Source organism: Mytilus galloprovincialis, chromosome 6 (assembly GCF_965363235.1).
Source record: "Mytilus galloprovincialis chromosome 6, xbMytGall1.hap1.1, whole genome shotgun sequence".
Lineage (NCBI taxonomy): Eukaryota > Metazoa > Mollusca > Bivalvia > Mytilida > Mytilidae > Mytilus > Mytilus galloprovincialis.
Window position 1 is genome coordinate 9,632,819 of NC_134843.1, and position 19,284 is coordinate 9,652,102.

General features: G+C 31.8%; 1 protein-coding gene across 4 annotated transcripts in view; it reads right to left on the minus strand.

Annotated features, from left to right (window-relative positions):
* LOC143078885 (F-actin-uncapping protein LRRC16A-like) overlaps positions 1-19,284 on the minus strand; it is an 81,683-nt gene that overhangs the window by 37,137 nt on the left and 25,262 nt on the right. For all 4 annotated transcript variants that reach the window (XM_076253915.1, XM_076253914.1, XM_076253912.1 and 1 more), the window contains exons 13-23: positions 12,645-12,722; positions 11,759-11,940; positions 9,947-10,098; positions 8,636-8,735; positions 8,099-8,153; positions 7,250-7,353; positions 6,402-6,539; positions 5,330-5,423; positions 1,860-1,955; positions 705-836; positions 48-164 (exon numbers count right to left, since the gene is read on the minus strand). In XM_076253915.1, the coding sequence (XP_076110030.1) occupies positions 48-164; positions 705-836; positions 1,860-1,955; positions 5,330-5,423; positions 6,402-6,539; positions 7,250-7,353; positions 8,099-8,153; positions 8,636-8,735; positions 9,947-10,098; positions 11,759-11,940; positions 12,645-12,722 (1,248 nt within the window). The remainder of the gene's footprint in view (positions 1-47; positions 165-704; positions 837-1,859; positions 1,956-5,329; positions 5,424-6,401; positions 6,540-7,249; positions 7,354-8,098; positions 8,154-8,635; positions 8,736-9,946; positions 10,099-11,758; positions 11,941-12,644; positions 12,723-19,284) is intronic.

Genomic DNA, 19,284 nt, shown 5'->3' on the forward strand with positions numbered 1-19,284 from the left:
AATAATAAAATATTATTCCTTATAACATTTACATTTAATATACAAACCTTCATTTGATTATCAAGAACTTTCTTCAGGTCATCTGAGAGTTCCTTGAGACGTTTACCTACTGGGTTATCTTCCCCTGTTGATTTATCAGCTACATCTTGTAACTGAGGCAGAAGCTAAACGTAAAATGTTTCAATATATTCATAATTCATACAATGTTCATTTCTAGACATGACATCTAATTTATTAAATTGGTATCATATGGACACTTTTGCAAATTTTGTACTTAATATTAAACTATAAGGTGCACACACTTGGTACTTGTACCTTATAAAAGAAAGAAAATAACAGAGTAATAGACTGAAGACACTTTTGTTTTTTACCAAGTACACAATATATAATTTCATTATACATAGAAAAACAATTAAATTTTTTTTTTACTACAAATGAGTACTTCAATGAAAAACACAAATTATAGTTCTATTTAAAAAATTATAAAAAGAGTTATTAATTAATTGTACACAACAGCTGTTCCATAGACATGCATAGACATGCATGGGACCAAAGGAAGGCACTTTGAAATCTAAACTAGGAGTGGATATGAATTACTTTCTTGTAAATTGATCTTCTGAAAGATTAATCTACTTTCAAAGTACCTTCCCTGGGTACCATGTATGTTTTCATGGAACAACCTGTAAGGATTTAAAATATCTTACCAGTTGTGAAGTGTTGGCATCCTTAACAAATCCATTGGCTACATCTATGTCTTGTTGATAATCATCAACTGATGGGGTCATCTGTAAAGCATTTACTGTGTCCTGGACTTGTACAACCAATCGGTCAACCATCTACAATAAAACAGTATAAATATTATAATCATCAACTGATGGGGTCATCTGTAAAGCATTTACTGTGTCCTGGACTTGTACAACCAATCGGTCAACCATCTACAATAAAACAGTATAAATATTATAATCATCAACTGATGGGGTCATCTGTAAAGCATTTACTGTGTCCTGGACTTGAACAACCAATCGGTCAACCATCTACAATAAAACAGTATAAATATTATAATCATCAACTGATGGGGTCATCTGTAAAGCATTTACTGTGTCCTGGACTTGTACAACCAATCTGTCAACCATCTACAATACAATTTTTCTACACTTAGTAAGATCTTGTAAAATTAGAGATGTGAATGATGTAAATGTAGTCAAATGTGTCAGTAAAGAAATTGTAATGACATGTGTCAGTAATGTAATTGTAATAAAATGTGTCAGTGGTGTAATTGTAATGAGATGTGTCAATAATGTAATTGTAATGAAATGTGTCTATTATGTAATTGTAATGAAAAGTGTCTGTAATATAATTTTAATGAAATTTGTCAGTAATATACTTGTAATGAAATGTGTCAGTAATGTAATTGTAATCAAATGTGTCAGTACTGTAATTGTAGTCAAATGTGTCAGTAATGTAATTGTAACCTAATGAGTCAGAAATGTAATTGTTAACTTTTTTTCAGTAATGTTATAGTAATCAAAATAAGAAAATTGCAAAGTGAAATTGTAACATGAGATTAATAACAATTTTTTTTATTTATAATACATTATAAATTTGCGTCACCAACTTTTCTTTATCTACTACTAAAGACTTTTTCACTTGTTTAAAGCATTTGTTATTTGTATTTATGCATGTTATTTTGGCATTTTTCTTGCTTGATGGTTTTTACTAATACTGCATATAATGCAAAAAGAAAATTTGCATTTTTACAACACTTACATTTGTGGTTCAAATATACATTTCATAAAAAACCATGTAGGTCATGATGAATACTCAGTAATTTAATTCTTGGAATATAATTACATTCCTACCTGTTGTGTAGAGCTGAGATAACACCCTTGTATCTTATAATCACGATTAACCAGGTATTTCTGTGGACTGTGGTTTCTCTGTAACAGTGCTTCTATCTGCAATCATTATATAATAAAACTGACACATAAATCAAATCAAATATTTGAAGTGTAATGTTTTCTGAAGTTGGCACAAAGAATCAATTTTATAAATGATTTTCCTGTATTAATATAACCAAAATGTCATAAGCCTTTAACTCTACAAAGAAAAAACAAATTGTATAACGCATAACAAATCAAAATTACTATGAACACAGAATCAAAGCGCTGTAAGCGCTGGAGGCAGTTAACCAAAAACCAAGGCAACCGTAATTATGAAAACTGTGGCAATGTTGCCTCAACATTAAACATTCATATATAGTACATTCATGTTTATCTAATGATTTATTTATTAAGGCAAATAATTTATATGTTATCAAGGTTTCAAAAGCAATGCATATATCAATGTATATTTTTTATGGTGAGTCTGCAGTGGTACAAGTTCCCAATGATTGCAGTTGTTCTACTTGGTAGTTAACCTTGGTTTTATTTGACTGCTAGAAGTTCAATTTGACTTAGTATGAACATGTAATAGTATGAATGGACTGGTTTCCCTGGAAAGAAAACTGAGTTTGTGTTCTATAGTACAAAAGTTATGAGACACGAATCGGACAAATGTTCACAACAGGGATCAAAGGTGAGGTCTGACTGACCTGCCCATAGTAAATGTAAATGATTTGTTATTTTGTCCCATACATATGAATATATATAATTTAGGGGTGGGGATCTCAACGGTTTTCAAGTTCTCAAACAGGTATGGTAGGCAGAGGATTTAGGGGGGCAGGGGGCCCGGCCCCCCCCCCCCTTTTTAGGAAAAAAATTGGTTGCTTATATAGGGAATCACTAAAGCGTGACTGGAACGGGCCTTTCTTAGGTCAGTCAGTGGGCCCCACTTATGAAAATTTCTGGATCCGCCACTGGGGGGGGGGGGGGGGGGGGGGGTAGGGTGACCCTAGGGACTTCCCCTACATTTCATTTTATTTGTTATATTGTCCCATACATGAATATATATGATTTAGGGGTGGGGATCTCATTGGTTTCCAAGTTCTCAAACAGGAGGGGTAGGGTGACCCCAGGGACTCCCCCTATATTTCATTTAATTAGTTATATTGACCCATACATGAATATATATTGTTTTGGTGTGGGGATCTCGACCGTTTCCAAGTTCTCAAACAGGAGGGTTGGGATGACCACAGGGACTTCCCCTATATTTTATTTGATTTGTTATATTGTCCCATACATGAGTATATATGGTTTAGGGGTAAGGGTCTTGACCATTTCCAAGTTCTCAAACAGGAGGGTGAACAGTGACCTCAGGGACTCCCCTATCTTTCATTTGAATTGTTATATTGTCCTGTACATGAATATATATGGTTAAGGGGTGGCGATCTCAATGGGTTTCAAATTTTCAAACAGGAGGGGTGGGGAGACCCAAGGGACTCCTCCTATATTTCATCTGATTTGTTATATTGTCCCATACATGAATATATATGGTTTAGGGGTGGTGATCTCGACCATTTTTAAATTCTAAAACAGGAGGGGTGGGGTGACCCCTAGCGACTCTTCCTATATTTCATTTGATTTTTCATATTGTCACAAACATGAATATATATGGTTAAGGGGTGTGGATCTCGACCATTTCCAAGTTCTCAAACAGGAGGGGGTGGGGTAACTCCAGGGACTCCCCCTATATTTCATTTTTTTATTTATATTGTCCTATACTTGAATATATGCAGGGGCAGATTCAGACGGGGGAGGGTTGCGGGCTTGCACCCCCCTTAAATTTGCAAAGCATGGGTTGTTCTCAGCTTAATAAAGAATATTCCGATAATTTTACCTCAATTTTTTTTTAACCTCGCTCTGCTCGGTGAAAATTTAAGTTTGCGCCCCTCCTAACCTAAAATCCTGGATCTGCCCCTCATATGGTTTAGGGGTGGGGAGCTCGACCGTTTCCAAGTTATCAAACAGGAAGGGGTAGAGTTGCCCAAAGAATGCCACCTATATATCATATGATTTACTTACATTAAGGTATATATAATATAGTTGCATTATTTGTGAAAATAAAGAAAGAAACTTTCAGCTACTTTAATTGATCCTTCAAATTGAGAAAAAACAAATAACCCCTCGAAATTGCAGTAATATGTTTACACTTTAAAAGCATCTCACATGCATTATCATCATTTATCATTTATAAAGAAAATTTAGACTGTGACCATGAACATGTATATTGTTAGATATACTGTTCCCAGCTGTCACGTTGTATTGGATTTTTAAATTAAAATTTGTCAAAAAGTAATTTTGAGTTTCTGAATAAAATATTTTTCTGCTTTCTTTTACATATATATTTTAGTTTACAATACTAGTGTTTATATTCATTTACCATGCATAGATGTATTTTTTTCACCTGCTTGGATTTATTTTGTAAAAGATCGCCAAACCCGGAATTACCCTTATCCGCTTCCGGAATCGGATCCGATTTTGTAAAATTTTGTCTTCACGGCCGCCATTGTTATGTGTTTACAATGTTGTTTTTGTCAATCAGATACGATTTTACTCGAATTTATACAATATTTGTCGGCGATTTTCTGTATAAAGCTAGCAGTTGAACAAAATGAACATCGCCGTCATGAATAATAATGATAAAAATAAGTTTTTAGCTCGTTTAATTGGAGACTTTGGTGAACATGGTGAAAAGGTTTTCAAAGTAATTTCTTATTTTCTTTCAAATGGAAGGTAACTACGTCGGGCGTAGCTAGAAACCAACTATCCTAGTCGAAATTCCGCTTGCAAAAGTGGAAGGTCGCGGACCTCGGACCACTCTAATTTGCACACCTGCCTCCAAATTGAAAAGCTACGAAAATTTCTTTTTCTAATTTGAAATTGCCGCCAACAGCATGAACAGTTGAACTTATTATATAATAGACTACTGACGTAGTTGTACTACGTATTGATGACAAACAATATTCCTACGACTTTTGTCATTTGGGAAATCTAAACTACTTGTCTTAAGAGATTTTCGGCGATTAAATATTTCATACAATTGTTCTTTGACATCTTAGCTGAAAGCACAAGTCATAATGAACTACACAAGGATTCTTAATAAGCACTACTTCCTATGTGTAACTTTAAAACTTTTGGATAAATCGACGATCATTTAAGGTTTTTCTGGTCATTTTTTTTTGTAATCCAGAATAAAAAGTATTAAAAAAGTGTTCAATTAGTTATATATAACATAGTAGCAAGCTAGATAATAACAATGGCAAGTATTTCAGGATTTATTGGGTAGAACACAAATCTAGGGTGCTCGCATAATGCAGCTTAACTGCATAAAAATATGAATAACTATAAAACTGTCTGTTTCCCCCAACATAAAGTGGTGAGATAGAACCTACCCTCTGTATTGCTGCTTCAGTTTTCTCAGGGTTTCTTTGTTGAGCCAGAACCATATCATTTACTGGTGTAGGCATTTTCTTCATTGTGAAATTCCTTAAAAAAAGATAAGCGATTCATACATAAGTCTTACCTTTAAGCATTCATTTCAAATTGTCAAGAGACAATACAAATCTATGTTATTTTATGCTTCTCCAAATAGTAAATAATGAAAGTCCTGTTGTATATTTTGATTTTAACTTATGTAGACATTAAATATTCTTCTCTTTTCAAGGTAGATTTCAGAAAGAAGGCTTTAGTCTTTGATGCACAATTTTTTTATTAGTTGTTAGTGAATTTGAACTAGCTGTCAAAAAACTGCAAGTACTCTCAGATCTGTACTTATTGTCTTTTTGTTGTTGGAATGATAAAGTATCCAATTGTATTTGTAGTATTTGTATTTTTATTCATCTGATGAGTTAAGCCTTTTTCAACTGAGTTTTATAGTTTGTTCTTATGTTGTACTGTTACATCACTAGTTTAAACATATTTATTTATAGTAGATTGGGAAACAAGTTTATGCAACTTATATTAATCCCTTTCCACTTTGTTACATCACTGTCCCAGGTAATAAGAGGTTGGGATCTTGCTAACATGTTTAACCCTGCCACATTATGTATGTATGTGTCTGTCCCAAGTCAGGAGCATGTGATTTAGTGGTTGTTGTTTGTTTATGTGTTTTATATTTGTTTTTTGTTCACTCTTTGAACATAGATTAGGCCGTTATTTTTCATGTTTGAATTAATTTACATTGTTATTTCATGGCCTTTTATAGCTGACTATGGGGTATGGGCTTTGCTCAACTTTGAAGGCTGTACGGTGACCTATAGTTGTTAATTTCTGTATCATTTGGTCTCTTGTGGACAGTTGTCTCATTAACAATCATACCATATCTTCTTTTTTATATTCGCATGTTGGTTTTATCTAAACAAAAAATAAAATAGCATTATATTTGTTTCTTACTTTTCCAATGTATAAATATATACAATTTTTTAAGATTCAAACATAAGGTAAAATACAGTCACAATGACCTACTTTTCTAAAGCATCAGCTACATCTTCAAAGCCTTGTGAAGTGACACCATTCTTGTCCCAGATAATGGTCTTTAGTTTGTTGTTTATCTGTAAAGCTTTACTTAACATTCTAGCACCAAAATCTCCAAACTGATTACCACTGGAATCAAAGAAATTTACAACTTACAGATACAATAATGTATACACAGACAGCACACATGATCATGTGTATGACAATTTTCCAAATTTTACATGTAAGGCTTGCCAACAGAGCATATTTTCTAATTTATGTTACCAATATAAAACATTAGGTGTCCTGATTGACCGATTATCTTTTGTTTACTTATCAATTATATGTCCTGATCAGTGATTTCAGATGACAAGGCTGGTTTTAAAAGGTTACATTTTATTGATTATTATCAGTATCTAAATACAAAAATACCAGCTGGTATCCAGTTTACAGGGGTGGCCAGTTTAATAAGGTTACATGACCATTTAATTGAATTTGAATCGGCAGGTATGGGGGAGAACCAATATTCAAAGGGGCCAGTTTAAAGAAGCTTCACTGTACTACGTAATACTATGTGTATGCATTACAATTAGTTGTATGACAAATTAAAGTTCTTCTTTCTAGTATTGCTGAGCTTTTAACAAGCTTCATTCAAATTGCCTGCTAAACGCAAAATTGACTTATTTTATCATCCTGTATTCCAAGTCAGGGTGTTGACATATATATGAGTTTTACATCTGCTTTCATACCAAGCACAGTGAAGATTGTTTGAACATTGTCAACTTCAAATTTGTGTCTGCTTCATGATGATCTAGTAACGATTATGTGCCTAGTACTGACTCTTAAAATACTCAACTCACCTTATATCTAGTTCTGTAAGAGACCCATTACTGCCTAAAGCATTGATGACGAGTGATATATGATGTTTTAGTTTGGAGTCAGCCAGAGACAGAGATTCTAAATCCTACAATAATATTATTTGTACACATTAACTTTGTATAAAAACTGTGGTAACAAGCTATTTCACTAATAAAGTAAAGTACCAAATGTTTATAACAATAATTGCAATATTGTGTATGTGACTGTTCCATGTCAATAACATTTGTTTGTCTCATTTGTTTCTGTTCACTGTCAAAAATAAACCTACTCCAGAGAATAATATTCTATCAAAGATAAAATGCTAAAGCACAAAAATATAGAATATACCAATACACATTATTAACAGTGCCAGGTGATGTTTCAAAGCCTGAATGGTTTTGGTCCAAAGGGGACCTTCATCAGAGGCAAAATGGTGAAATTTGTTAGGAGCTTATGTGTTTAGAGACCTCTTATGTCAGTATACCATTTCTATACTGTGGATTCATTAACATTCTTTAGATACCAATTTTCGTGGATTTCGTAGGTACAAGGGAACAACTAATTAAGATATTCAACCATTTGCAAATTTTCTAAAGGAATGTATGCAGACTTTGTCAAAACCACAAAATTAAATTCTCAAGAATATGCAAGTTTTCCTCAAATCACGAAAATTAGTACTCACAAAAATAAATGAATCTACAGTATTCCACAAAGATAAAATTCTACTTTTTATGTACATGAACACCTTAATGATGCATTTGATCAATCATTAACCAGAAATAAGTAATCTCTCCTCTACTGTTTTTAGAAGCAAACTTTTAATACAGAGAGTATTGGTTATGTTAACTTACACAATCCTCATCCTGTATAAGTTGTACTATTCCATCTAAAACTGTCGGTAATTGTCTGAAAATAATTTAAAACATGTAGAGAATTCAAAATTTCAATTAATGTTCACTTTAAATTTGAATTTCTTTACTGATGTATAAAACTGAAAAATATTATAACCAGCTCTTAGTACTAGTAAGGGTTGTCCAAAAATTGATCACCTCCATGGAGGGGGCTATGGAAGAAACACAAATAGATTAATGGTTGCATTTTACATAATAAAATGAAAATGTTATACTACGAGTAGTTTGTTGGGTCTAAACAGTGTGTTTTCCATGCCCCCTCCACCAAGCCCTTTCTTCTGCAACAGCCCAAATTTAAATTTCAAATTGGTTCTATGTTTTTACTATCAAAATCTAATATTTGAATAGCTGTTGGGGTAGTTTAAATATGCAATAAAATTAACAAGTTATTGGTAGGTGGACAAAAGAAATTGATACAAAAAACACTGTAGAAATTTGTTTGAACAGTGCTATAAAGGAATAGAATCTTGTGCTTACTTTTGTTTTACATGTTCAAAGTTTCTGCCTATTGACAAACGTTTTAAACTTTTGTTTGTTTTTATCCATGGTAACAGTGTTGCCAATCCATGGTCTAAATCTACAAAAAAGATAGAAATAAGTTATCACCATTAAATACTTATATGTCATAAATCTTTAGCAGAATTCAAATATCATTTATCCTAATGCAACAAATATGCAACATTCATTTTGATTGGATAACGTCACATATTTACATGGTATCAATTGACAATTGATGCTATGGGACGTACACGCAAGCGCAGACGGCATATGGCAAACTTTAAATACATGTTTTAACGTTGTTTTCAGTTAGTTTCATTAGAATGGAGATAACAATATTGTATTTTAAGCTCCGACAGCATCAATTGGGGATTTGATGGTCGAAAATACCCGTTTACTGTCTCCGCTAACGCGTCACCAGTAAACTTAATTTGCGACCATCAAATCCCCAATTGATGCTGTCAGAGCTTAAAATACAATACAGTTATCTCAGAATTTTTGCCCTGTATTATTAACTTGAATGGAGAACACACACAAAAATCAAAGTATAAATGCCAGCTTTATAAGTACCTTGTATCTATTTGAAATGTGCATATTTATCTCACATTATTGTTTATATAATGTAACCATCAAGATGAAGAACAGCACAAAATTGTAATGGTCTTCTGATCTATCTATCATCATTTCATCTTTAATTTACTATGATCAGAAATTCTCAAACTTCTATATATCTAAATTAATCTAAACATTATTTGCCTCTCTCTCTAAAATTGAAGTTAATCAATATGCAAGTGGACATTTGATATCTATTTTAATTTCATATTTTAGCTATGATACTCTCTATATACATTGGTCCTTCAAAACAGTTCTTACTGTGAAATAATAACATAAGCATTGTGACAAAGAAGATTTTTACCCATGGCATTGTCAAGTTTATTTTCGATTTATGACTTTGACTGTCCCTCTGGTATCTTTTGTCCCTCTTTTAAAGGAAAATGGCAAAAATGTGAAATTGCTACACTAACAATACTGTTTGATGCAATTTATACTTTCTGTCTATGAGCCAGTCTGCTGGAAATCATTAAATTTACAATGAGATGAAAGACAGGTCAAATTTACTATTATTGCTCATGTTTAAGATTTAAGCTATATGATTCGGACTGTTGGAGGTCATTACCAGGTCGAAGGTCATATTTACTATTAATACTGATGTCTAAGTTAGTTATATTGTGTATATTAGCTATGAACCTGACTGTTAGAGGTCATTACCAGGTCAAAGGTCATACTTACTATTATTACTGATGTCTAAGCTAGCTATATTGTGTATATTAGCTATGGTACTCTCTATATTCATTGATCCTGATTGTTGGAAATCGTTACCCGCCACATTTAACTGGAGGTTTGTCAAATGCATATTACTAGAAATTCCCAACATTAGTTCTCTGTAATAGAAAATCAATACTTTAATCTTTGTCTTCATTCATAGAAGAAAGGGAAGCATTTATCACAATTTCTATCCTAATTCCCACTGGTTTAATTTTGCGATTTTCAAATTCACTTGATATTGTTAGATAATGAAAGAACCAAGTTGTAAATATAATGTAACGATTTATATTGGTGTTATTTTTTCACTTTTGAAAGTCATAACAAATAATTCACTCGCAAAATACATTGGTTTACAGTATTTTTTATTTTTCAGGATGTTGTTTAAGTTTGAAGTTGTTTTGATGTTTGTAAATAATTTTATGTATCTGGTTTCATGATTTCTATGGAACTTATGAGGGGTACCTAATGAGGGGTACTTGATGAGGGGTACTTGAAGGTTTGGTGTATGATGAGTATATGTTTTATGTATCTGGTATCCTGATTTCTAGGGTACCGTATGAGGGGTACCTAATGAGGGGTACTTGATGAAGGTTTGGTGTATGATGAGTATATGTTTTATGTATCTGGTATCCTGATTTCTAGGGTACCTTATGAGGGGTACCTAATGAGGGGTACTTGATGAAGGTTTGGTGTATGATGAGTATATGTTTTATGACAACTGAAATTTGTCTCATACAATTACATTAAGGCTTATTCTATACATGTATTACAAATTCCATCAACTACTTGTTTTCATTGCTTACTTTAATATTTTCATGAGACTAATTCTACTATACCAATTCAAACATGCAAAAGAAAGGCATTTTACAAAAGACTCATCATACAGATTTCTCCTACCTTAATAAAATAAAACATTTCTGAAGGCTGATTTTAAGAGAGAGAAAAGGCACAAATGTAACACAATTGTGTTTCATATTATTAATTATCAAGGAGTATTAATTAGGAAATTTATTAAAAAGGAATTAAACAATTCAATGACAATCATGTACGCTTTGGACACTTAATAACGATCTGTTCAAATATTATAGACATATACCCTGCAGCCAATAAATGACCATGTCTACTGTGAAATAACATGTATCCTTCAGGGGTTAATTGCATAGTTTGACAATTAACCACATATAATTATTACTCGATAACCAGACGACTATGTAACCGGCCTACAGCTATAGACATTTGTATGGACCATTGGACTATATAAGATCTCTGAATAGAATTCGATGAGACCACAATTCGATCAGGACAGATTGGTACAAGAGATTGGTACCGGAGATTCCGCCAAGGTCTCCCCCCTCGTGGGTAGGCTGGAACATATGCGCTTAATATCCAAACGTACTCCATCAGGATTGAAACTATACGATCACGTGCCCGTGTGAGATATTGAACATTCGAACAATTCAACTTTAAAGACAGTTTGTGAACATTCGAACATTTGAACTTTAGAATCTTTCTTGACTTTGTAATTACGTAATAAAATATATTTATCCATTAATGACTTCGTCACACAAACATCAACCTTATTGCGAGTTTTCAATTATTTTTAGACTGATAATTTACTTTTGATTAGGGACTTTCCATTTGGAATTTTCCTCAGCGTTCTGTATCTTTTTTTTATTTTACTTTTACTATTGATAAATTTGTATGATATCATTTTATCATTTACAGCAATGACATACATTTAAAACAAACAATTGAAATTAGGTTGGTGAGACTTACTTTAAAGCATCAACTGGTATTTTACAAAATGACATATCTAGATATTCTAAACTACAGGTGCTGGCAAAAAACTGTTTCCATGAAGGCTGTACAGCTATTTCCTTCTTTTTATGTGTGTACACATTTCTGGACAGGTACAAGTGTGTTAAACTTGTACATCCCCTCTGTAATGCAACCATCAACTGAAAATACACAATAATTATAATAAAAGTATGTGTAGCATGTTAACAATTCTTACACTTATAACCTAACCAAGGGTTTAGGTGCTCTAACTTCAGAAATTATTGCGTGCATTTAGTACATTTATTGTCATATTGCAATTTCAATATGATTGACAACAATATCAGATTAATATATATGTGTCAGATTACATAATACAAGTTTTAATTATCTAGATACTCACCAAGTCAAAATGTCCACAATCTCTGGATTTGTATTGTTCAAATGTATTTCTGTTTCAACAACATTTGAAAACCTTTCGGTACAATTGGCTTTGACTTTTATGGTTAAGATTTTAATCCATAACGTATTCTATTTTGTTTTTGTCTTGCTGTATCAATATTTGTATTTTTCTTTTCATGTTATAAAATGATTAAATTTATTGAAGAACCAAACTAAATGATGATTGTGCCAAATTTTGTACTCTTGGTACCCTTTCAATAGCTAAAACTTATCACAAGGCTTTCAAAAACAAAGAACTATATATGGGATTTTGGTTTTTAATAGCATTAATTTTGTCAGGCTCGATTTGCAACAGTAAAACTTCTGCTGGGTTTTCAACAGCAAACATTGAAAGGATTTAACCAATAAGTAAACTAATCATAAAATACCTGCTATTAGAAAATAAAACACTTAAAAATCCTAAATACATGACTGGTCTACTTACATTTTCTAAGGCACATTCTATTCCAGATAAATCTAGATGTGTTATATTATTGGGATTACCCAGGAATCTGTACATGTTCTGAAAGTTAAAAAATCATCATTTTAATATTGCTGTTTCATAATTAATTCATAATTGTGTTAAGATAAAATCAAGAATGGAAATACAAAGTCTATTGAGTATTTGAGTTGAATCATTATAAGGCCAGGATTTTTTAATTTATTGGTTTACGGATCCGCCGACCCGATTTTGCTGATTTCCAGAATAAAAATAAAATTCAATTTTCACGCTTTTTTATTCCCGCCGACCTTAACAAATGCATTATCCCTGAAAAATAATTAAAATATTTTTTTTCCTGAAATGAAATGCATTAATCACTAACAAAATTGACAACACTTTCTGGTGTGAAAAAAAAAAACCTTCCAGTTTACGTTTCTAAATATAGACAAATCAATTATAACTGACCTTGAAATGTCGTTTGTCGCAAATAATTTTGCGGAACGAAACTTGTGTTTAAAACCAATTACACAATAAGTTCGTTTACCTTATTTGTCATCAGTCCGTAAGATGCATCATCTCATAGAAATACTCAAATAGACTTGTCCAAATGTGGACAGGGTGAAGGCATCAAATTAAAGAACTGAATATTAACAAATCATTAGGAATTTTCTTGTTTTTATAGGTAATAAAAAAAAATGTCGTTCATTTGGATAAAAAAACGGGAATGCAAGACAACAGATTAACCCGATATCGTTTTTCCAGTGGACGATTCTATTAGGTTTTTGACACGTGTGTTGAAACTTATTTTCGTACGACGTTTCTGCATTTTTATTCTTTTTCAGTTTTCGTGCTTGAAGATCATTATTTACCAAGTTTTCTGGAATTGATTAAGAGCTACGCGAATCTATTTTTCTTGTTTCTGAAATGATGATTTAATTTCGTCTTTGTCCGTGCATCCCCTTTTTTTTACTGTAAATTACTAGACAATGTCATGCGTAGTTTATAACAGCTGAGCAATAATATTTCATCGAACTAAAATTTTAGAAATGATGATAAAATAGCATAACAAACATATTGCTAGAAAGGTGAAATATATATTGATTTTGCATATTTTTTTGTCTTCAAAGATGATTTTTTTTCTTTTTTTTTTTCCCGACCGACCGACCCGACTTTTTCATGGGGAAAATCCGTAAACCAACAAATTAAAAAACCGTGGCCTAACTGATACTTGGCATATAACTTTCATCTTAATCACATCAATAATGAATCTTCATACTAATAACACTAATAACACTAATAAAAATTGACATTATAAGGGACGGTGCAATATTTATCAAGCAGGGGGGACCGGTGCAAATCGCAAAACCTGTTTGGAAAAAAGTATTGTCCCATGCTGATGTGATAGGAAAAAAAGTTATGTCCCATGACCTCTATTCATTAAATCAAAGAGCAGATTGCTCTGAGGGATACGATTGCCATTGTTTCATTGACACATGTATACATGTAGCTGGATAATATTATTTTCAAAACTAATTTACGTAATCTGAATATAGCCAATCCCGAATAAAAGTGTATGAACAATGTACTTAGGCCTATTGTGTTCTAATTTGTACTATCAATTCCAAGTTAACTTTCCAGTCACTGAGACTCAAGTGAGAGAAGGTATTTTCACTTCGATTCTTATCACCTATTTTCTTATGTTAATTCTAGGAGGAACCCTATTCCTAACTCTTTAAATATTTAATTTCCTTTGGGTCAGTGATCATGACTCCTTTCCGTACACATTCCTCGGTTTAAATTGCGATCATTTTTAATATAATACGACGTTTATTCTGACAGAACGAGCTCATATTCGACGTGTTTGTTTTTGATTCAGAATTCACGGAAGTTACTTCCGGAAGGGAGACAACTCGAAACGATAATATGGAACACTCCATTTCGCCTGAAGGGGTGTTCTAGTAACAACTTGGCGACGTGGAATACATTTATTTTAATTTAAATGATGCAAATGATTTCAAATTATTCAACAACAATAACCCTCAATAGCAGACATACATAGAAAAGATCCAATGAGCTATAAATTAATTAATTGAGTGGGGAATCCAGAGCAACCATTCAATCTAATACCCCTTGAAGTGAAGAAAACTATACGCATGCGCATAATTACCAAAACAAACCCTGGAGCAAGAACGTATATTAAATGTTTATTAAACGACCTAGATGGTTCTTTATTTCTTTATGGAAGTACAATCTCAAACATCAGTTTTATAACAGTAACATATAAGAAAAACTCCACTTCAGTTCTTATATGACAGAAATAGATTTATCGGAATTCAGAGAACACTCGCATTTTTATCAAAACTGGGGAATTCCCTCTGACATGTTTCTAAATTTATAAAAACACTAAATATAAATACTGCTTAATTCTGATTTTCCGTGTTGTTAAAAACACGCATATAAGTCAAGGGAATTATCAAACATGAAGATTATGAAAAGAACATTATAGGAAAGTTGTTTAAGTTCAATCCCTTTGTTTGTTTTTACCTTTTAAAGCAAGACAATCATAAGAATCTGTGATGTTCCTAGTGTTTAGAATAAAACGGTTGACGTGAGGGCATTGCTCAGAGCCAATAGTAAAAGTCTACAGATTGCTTGAAAGCAATCGTATCCCAAAAAGTATGTGTCCCATGAATATCATGAATATATTGAATATCATGAATATATTGAGTGAATAAAAACACAATCTGTACCTCAAATAACGTAAAGCAACAATATTTATTGTGATATAAATGTTTTTGACAATCATTTTAACATTCTCGACTAGTCTTGACCTTCAAATTTAGTTTTGACTGGTGTAAATCAGCCCATCTAACTAAATTAAATATTGATCTTACAAAATTCAAGTTTATTAGGTAGTTTGATTTATTGCTGTGAAATGAAAGAATTTAATTTTACAATAGGTAAAAATAAAAATTATTATATAAATTCAGATAGGCATCTTTAATTTTTTTTATAACTTTTTCAAATCAACTTGGATTTTCATCAAACTATGCAGCTATCTTAGATATATATTAAGCTTACTGAATCCCATGTCATTTTGTTTTTTGTTGTATTGCTGTAAAATTTAAGAATTAAAGTAATCTTGGTAAAAAAAAGCTAGGATTTGCAATTAAGATAGGCATCTTTAATTTTTTGAATAACTTTTTCAAATCAACTTGGATTTGCATCAAACTATGCAGCTATCTTAGAGATATATTAAAGGGAAATTCTGCGATTTTTTACTTATCATCTAATTATGTTCATCTTAACATAAAAAACACATTTGCAAAGTTTTAAATTTATATTCCTTCTAATAACGGAGAAAATCAAGTATTTGTAACTTTTTTGGTTGAATTCTCGAGTGGGTCGTGACGTATTAGCCCGATTTATTGAATTCTGGGAAAAAATAAAATCTGTTTAACTCTTATAGCTTATCGACAATATACGTAATTAAAAGCGCACAGCTGACGAATGGTCGAAGTTATTAACCACAATATAAGAATGAACGAAAATGAATATGCATATACCGTTTTGTATTGATTGAATTAAACTCCTATAAAATTATCTCTAGTAAATGTTTTTGAATAAATTTAATTAATTATTGTTGAGATTTTTTTCATAAAATATTTAATGAACATTTTTACTGATATTGAACTGAAAATATTTCAGTTCTATTTACCGTTATTGTTTTGATAATCATTTCAATGCAACTAATGTGTGAGCAGAGTGTGTATATTATTTTGTAAAGGTCACTGTATATTTCTCGGCTTGAGGTCAATTCGTTTACCTTGTAGCTATTTAGCCGCAGGTGTGAGTTCAAGCGTACACAGGTATAAATGTTGTTATTTGGAAAGGATAAACAGAAAGGATTAGAAAGAGTATGCTGTCACGATGTTAATACACTAAGATTTAATACACGATGAGAATAAAGATACAATAATTAAATTGTGTAAATTAATTGAAAATAAAATTCAGATTCGTAATTCCGAAAGTTTATAAAAATAAAAGGAAACAATTTTTGATTACTTCCTTAGCGGCAATTGGCGTAAAGATTCAAATATGAAGCAAAAAATAGTAGTTTTAATCTTTTATAAAAACTAAATGCAATATTACCCAATTTGATATACCATTGTACATCTGTTTGATATCATTGACTTTACCGGAATTTCTTAACTTGTATTCAAATCTGGCTGTGTTTAAATGCTAATAAAACTATTGCAATTTTAAAGTTTTTAATTGACAAAAAAATACAACATACAACATGCATGATTTTTTTTTAGTTTCTTTTTAACATTTTATTCTTACATAATTAAATTCATTTGACAATCATTTACACGAACTTTTTGTGAAAAGAATATCAATTATCTAAGCTAAGGCATTATTTCTTTTGAGGATTTTTGAGGATTTTTTTTAAAATTCTATGATAATATTTGTGCAATGTTGAACATGATAGCCGTCATTAATCCAAATAAGTAATACAGTAGTTGTAATAAAAGTTATATTTTAGTCATGCATAACTGATATTGACGAATTTATAATAGTTCGTCCATACATCGTTGTTCTTGAAACAATCATTATTAGTATACATGTAAGTTTCCTGACGTATAAGAGCCATTGAGGATGAGCTCCAGAGAAATCAGACTAGTGGCGTTTTGTTTGTTTGTTTGTTGGGAATGGAGAGGAAATGCAACCGCTTGTACAGATAAACGACAGAATTACCATACAAGCATTTATAGTCAACACAATCAGAAAGAGTTTCCATCGTTAGACGGGGAATATGAAGGCTTCCAAGAATGAACAAGTGACATGTCTAACTCTGAACAGTTAGAAAACAGACTATCGACATCGACCGCTTGTTCTTAATATTTGAAACTGTATGCATATATATACGTATACGTTTATGATATATATAGTGATGAGTTCTTGCGTCTGACAAAAACTTAATTCCTTCATGGTTATATCTTGCCATACGTTTATATTGGTTTGTAAGGTGATTACTCACAATCGTTATTTGAAAATCCTGTTTGTGAGATGTAGATTCATTTCAATACAGAAATTTCGTCTATATATTTCACAAGTGTATAACACGGAGAAGCTCTGAAGGTCCATTACTCCCATTTTGTTTGGGTGTGAACCATCGATGTTTACAGCAATATCACAGAATAAGATGATGATGGTAGAAAGAACTATGGGCGTCATGTGGCAAATATTACATGCATATCGGACAATGAGTTGTCAATCTGTATGAAAAGATTTCCAATACAACCATATTATTGAGAAGGAATGTTTACATGCTATACTCTCGTACTAGTATTACAGGGTTCTTGTGGCGTTCACCTTAGACACACATCTTTTTAACGATGTTTAAAAAAAAGACAGAACCAATTTAATGTCATATTTCCCTATTTTTTAAATATAACTAAAAGTCTTTTATCTGACAAGAATACCCCTATTTAGCGAACAAGTAATTTATTCTTTTTTCTGTTATTGAATACCAAGAAAGAAAATAAATCCCGAAATTAATTTGAAACTTTGATACTCAAAAGTTTCCCAGCAAAATATTCACATTCCCTGGGGATAATTAGTGTTCGTCCAGTGGCATATATAACAATTGTGATGACGAATTACTTCCTTTGTTCGAGAACAATCTTATTGAAATATAAATCTGTGATTTTACTAGGTCCACAGCTTCAATGAACCAAAGCAAAAGTTATACATCGACCTGTATTTAAATCAAATTGGTTCTCTTCTTCTTCTGGTATACAATAGTCTATCGACATTCGATGATTACATGCTGTTGGCATACGTGGACTAGTCTATTTACAACACTTTTACCCCTATTTATTCAAAATATATGTTTTTTTCTTATGTTCAATGTATACATGTATATATTTTAAATTGCGCTATAGTTCCGTAACTTTCTATCCAGTCGTATAAACGAATCGTCGGCAAGTGCGTACATTTTTTTAAATCAATATTTCTGGTCTGTTCCAATCTGTCCTTCACTATTGACAATGACTATATATTACATTTTCCCAAATTCACCCTTGGAAAAAATATTTAAATAGATTTTAATTTCATCAAATCTTATTTTTTGGGTATTATTTATATGTTTATGAATTATATTCTTTACACCAGAAATGTTATTTATAAACAAGCGTATGAGTTTAGTAATGACAAGTAAGACAGAGTTGTATATTATTCATCTGATAGTTCAAAATGGAAAGTTATAAGTTATAAGTTATCAGCCGTGTACACTGATCAATACCTGCAGAAGTGAAACGATGCATGAACTTGCAAGCCCGACAGGAAATCGCTTGAATACCTAGACTTGTCACCTCACACTCCTCACAATACCTTTGGAAGTAATACCTTTAGCCATGCTGGTGATCAGATGAGGGAAGATCAAAATATATTTGTTTATTACTTTAAAGAATTATGAACAAATTAGATTTTCGAATACAATTTTCACGGAACACTTATTTATGATTTCAACTTTGACTTTTCACCTAATTCCAATATCAACAGTTTAAAAACAACAGACCATGGTAATTTAAAAAAAGTAAGAATATTTTTCGTATCAAGTTAGTTAGTCGGATAAAAC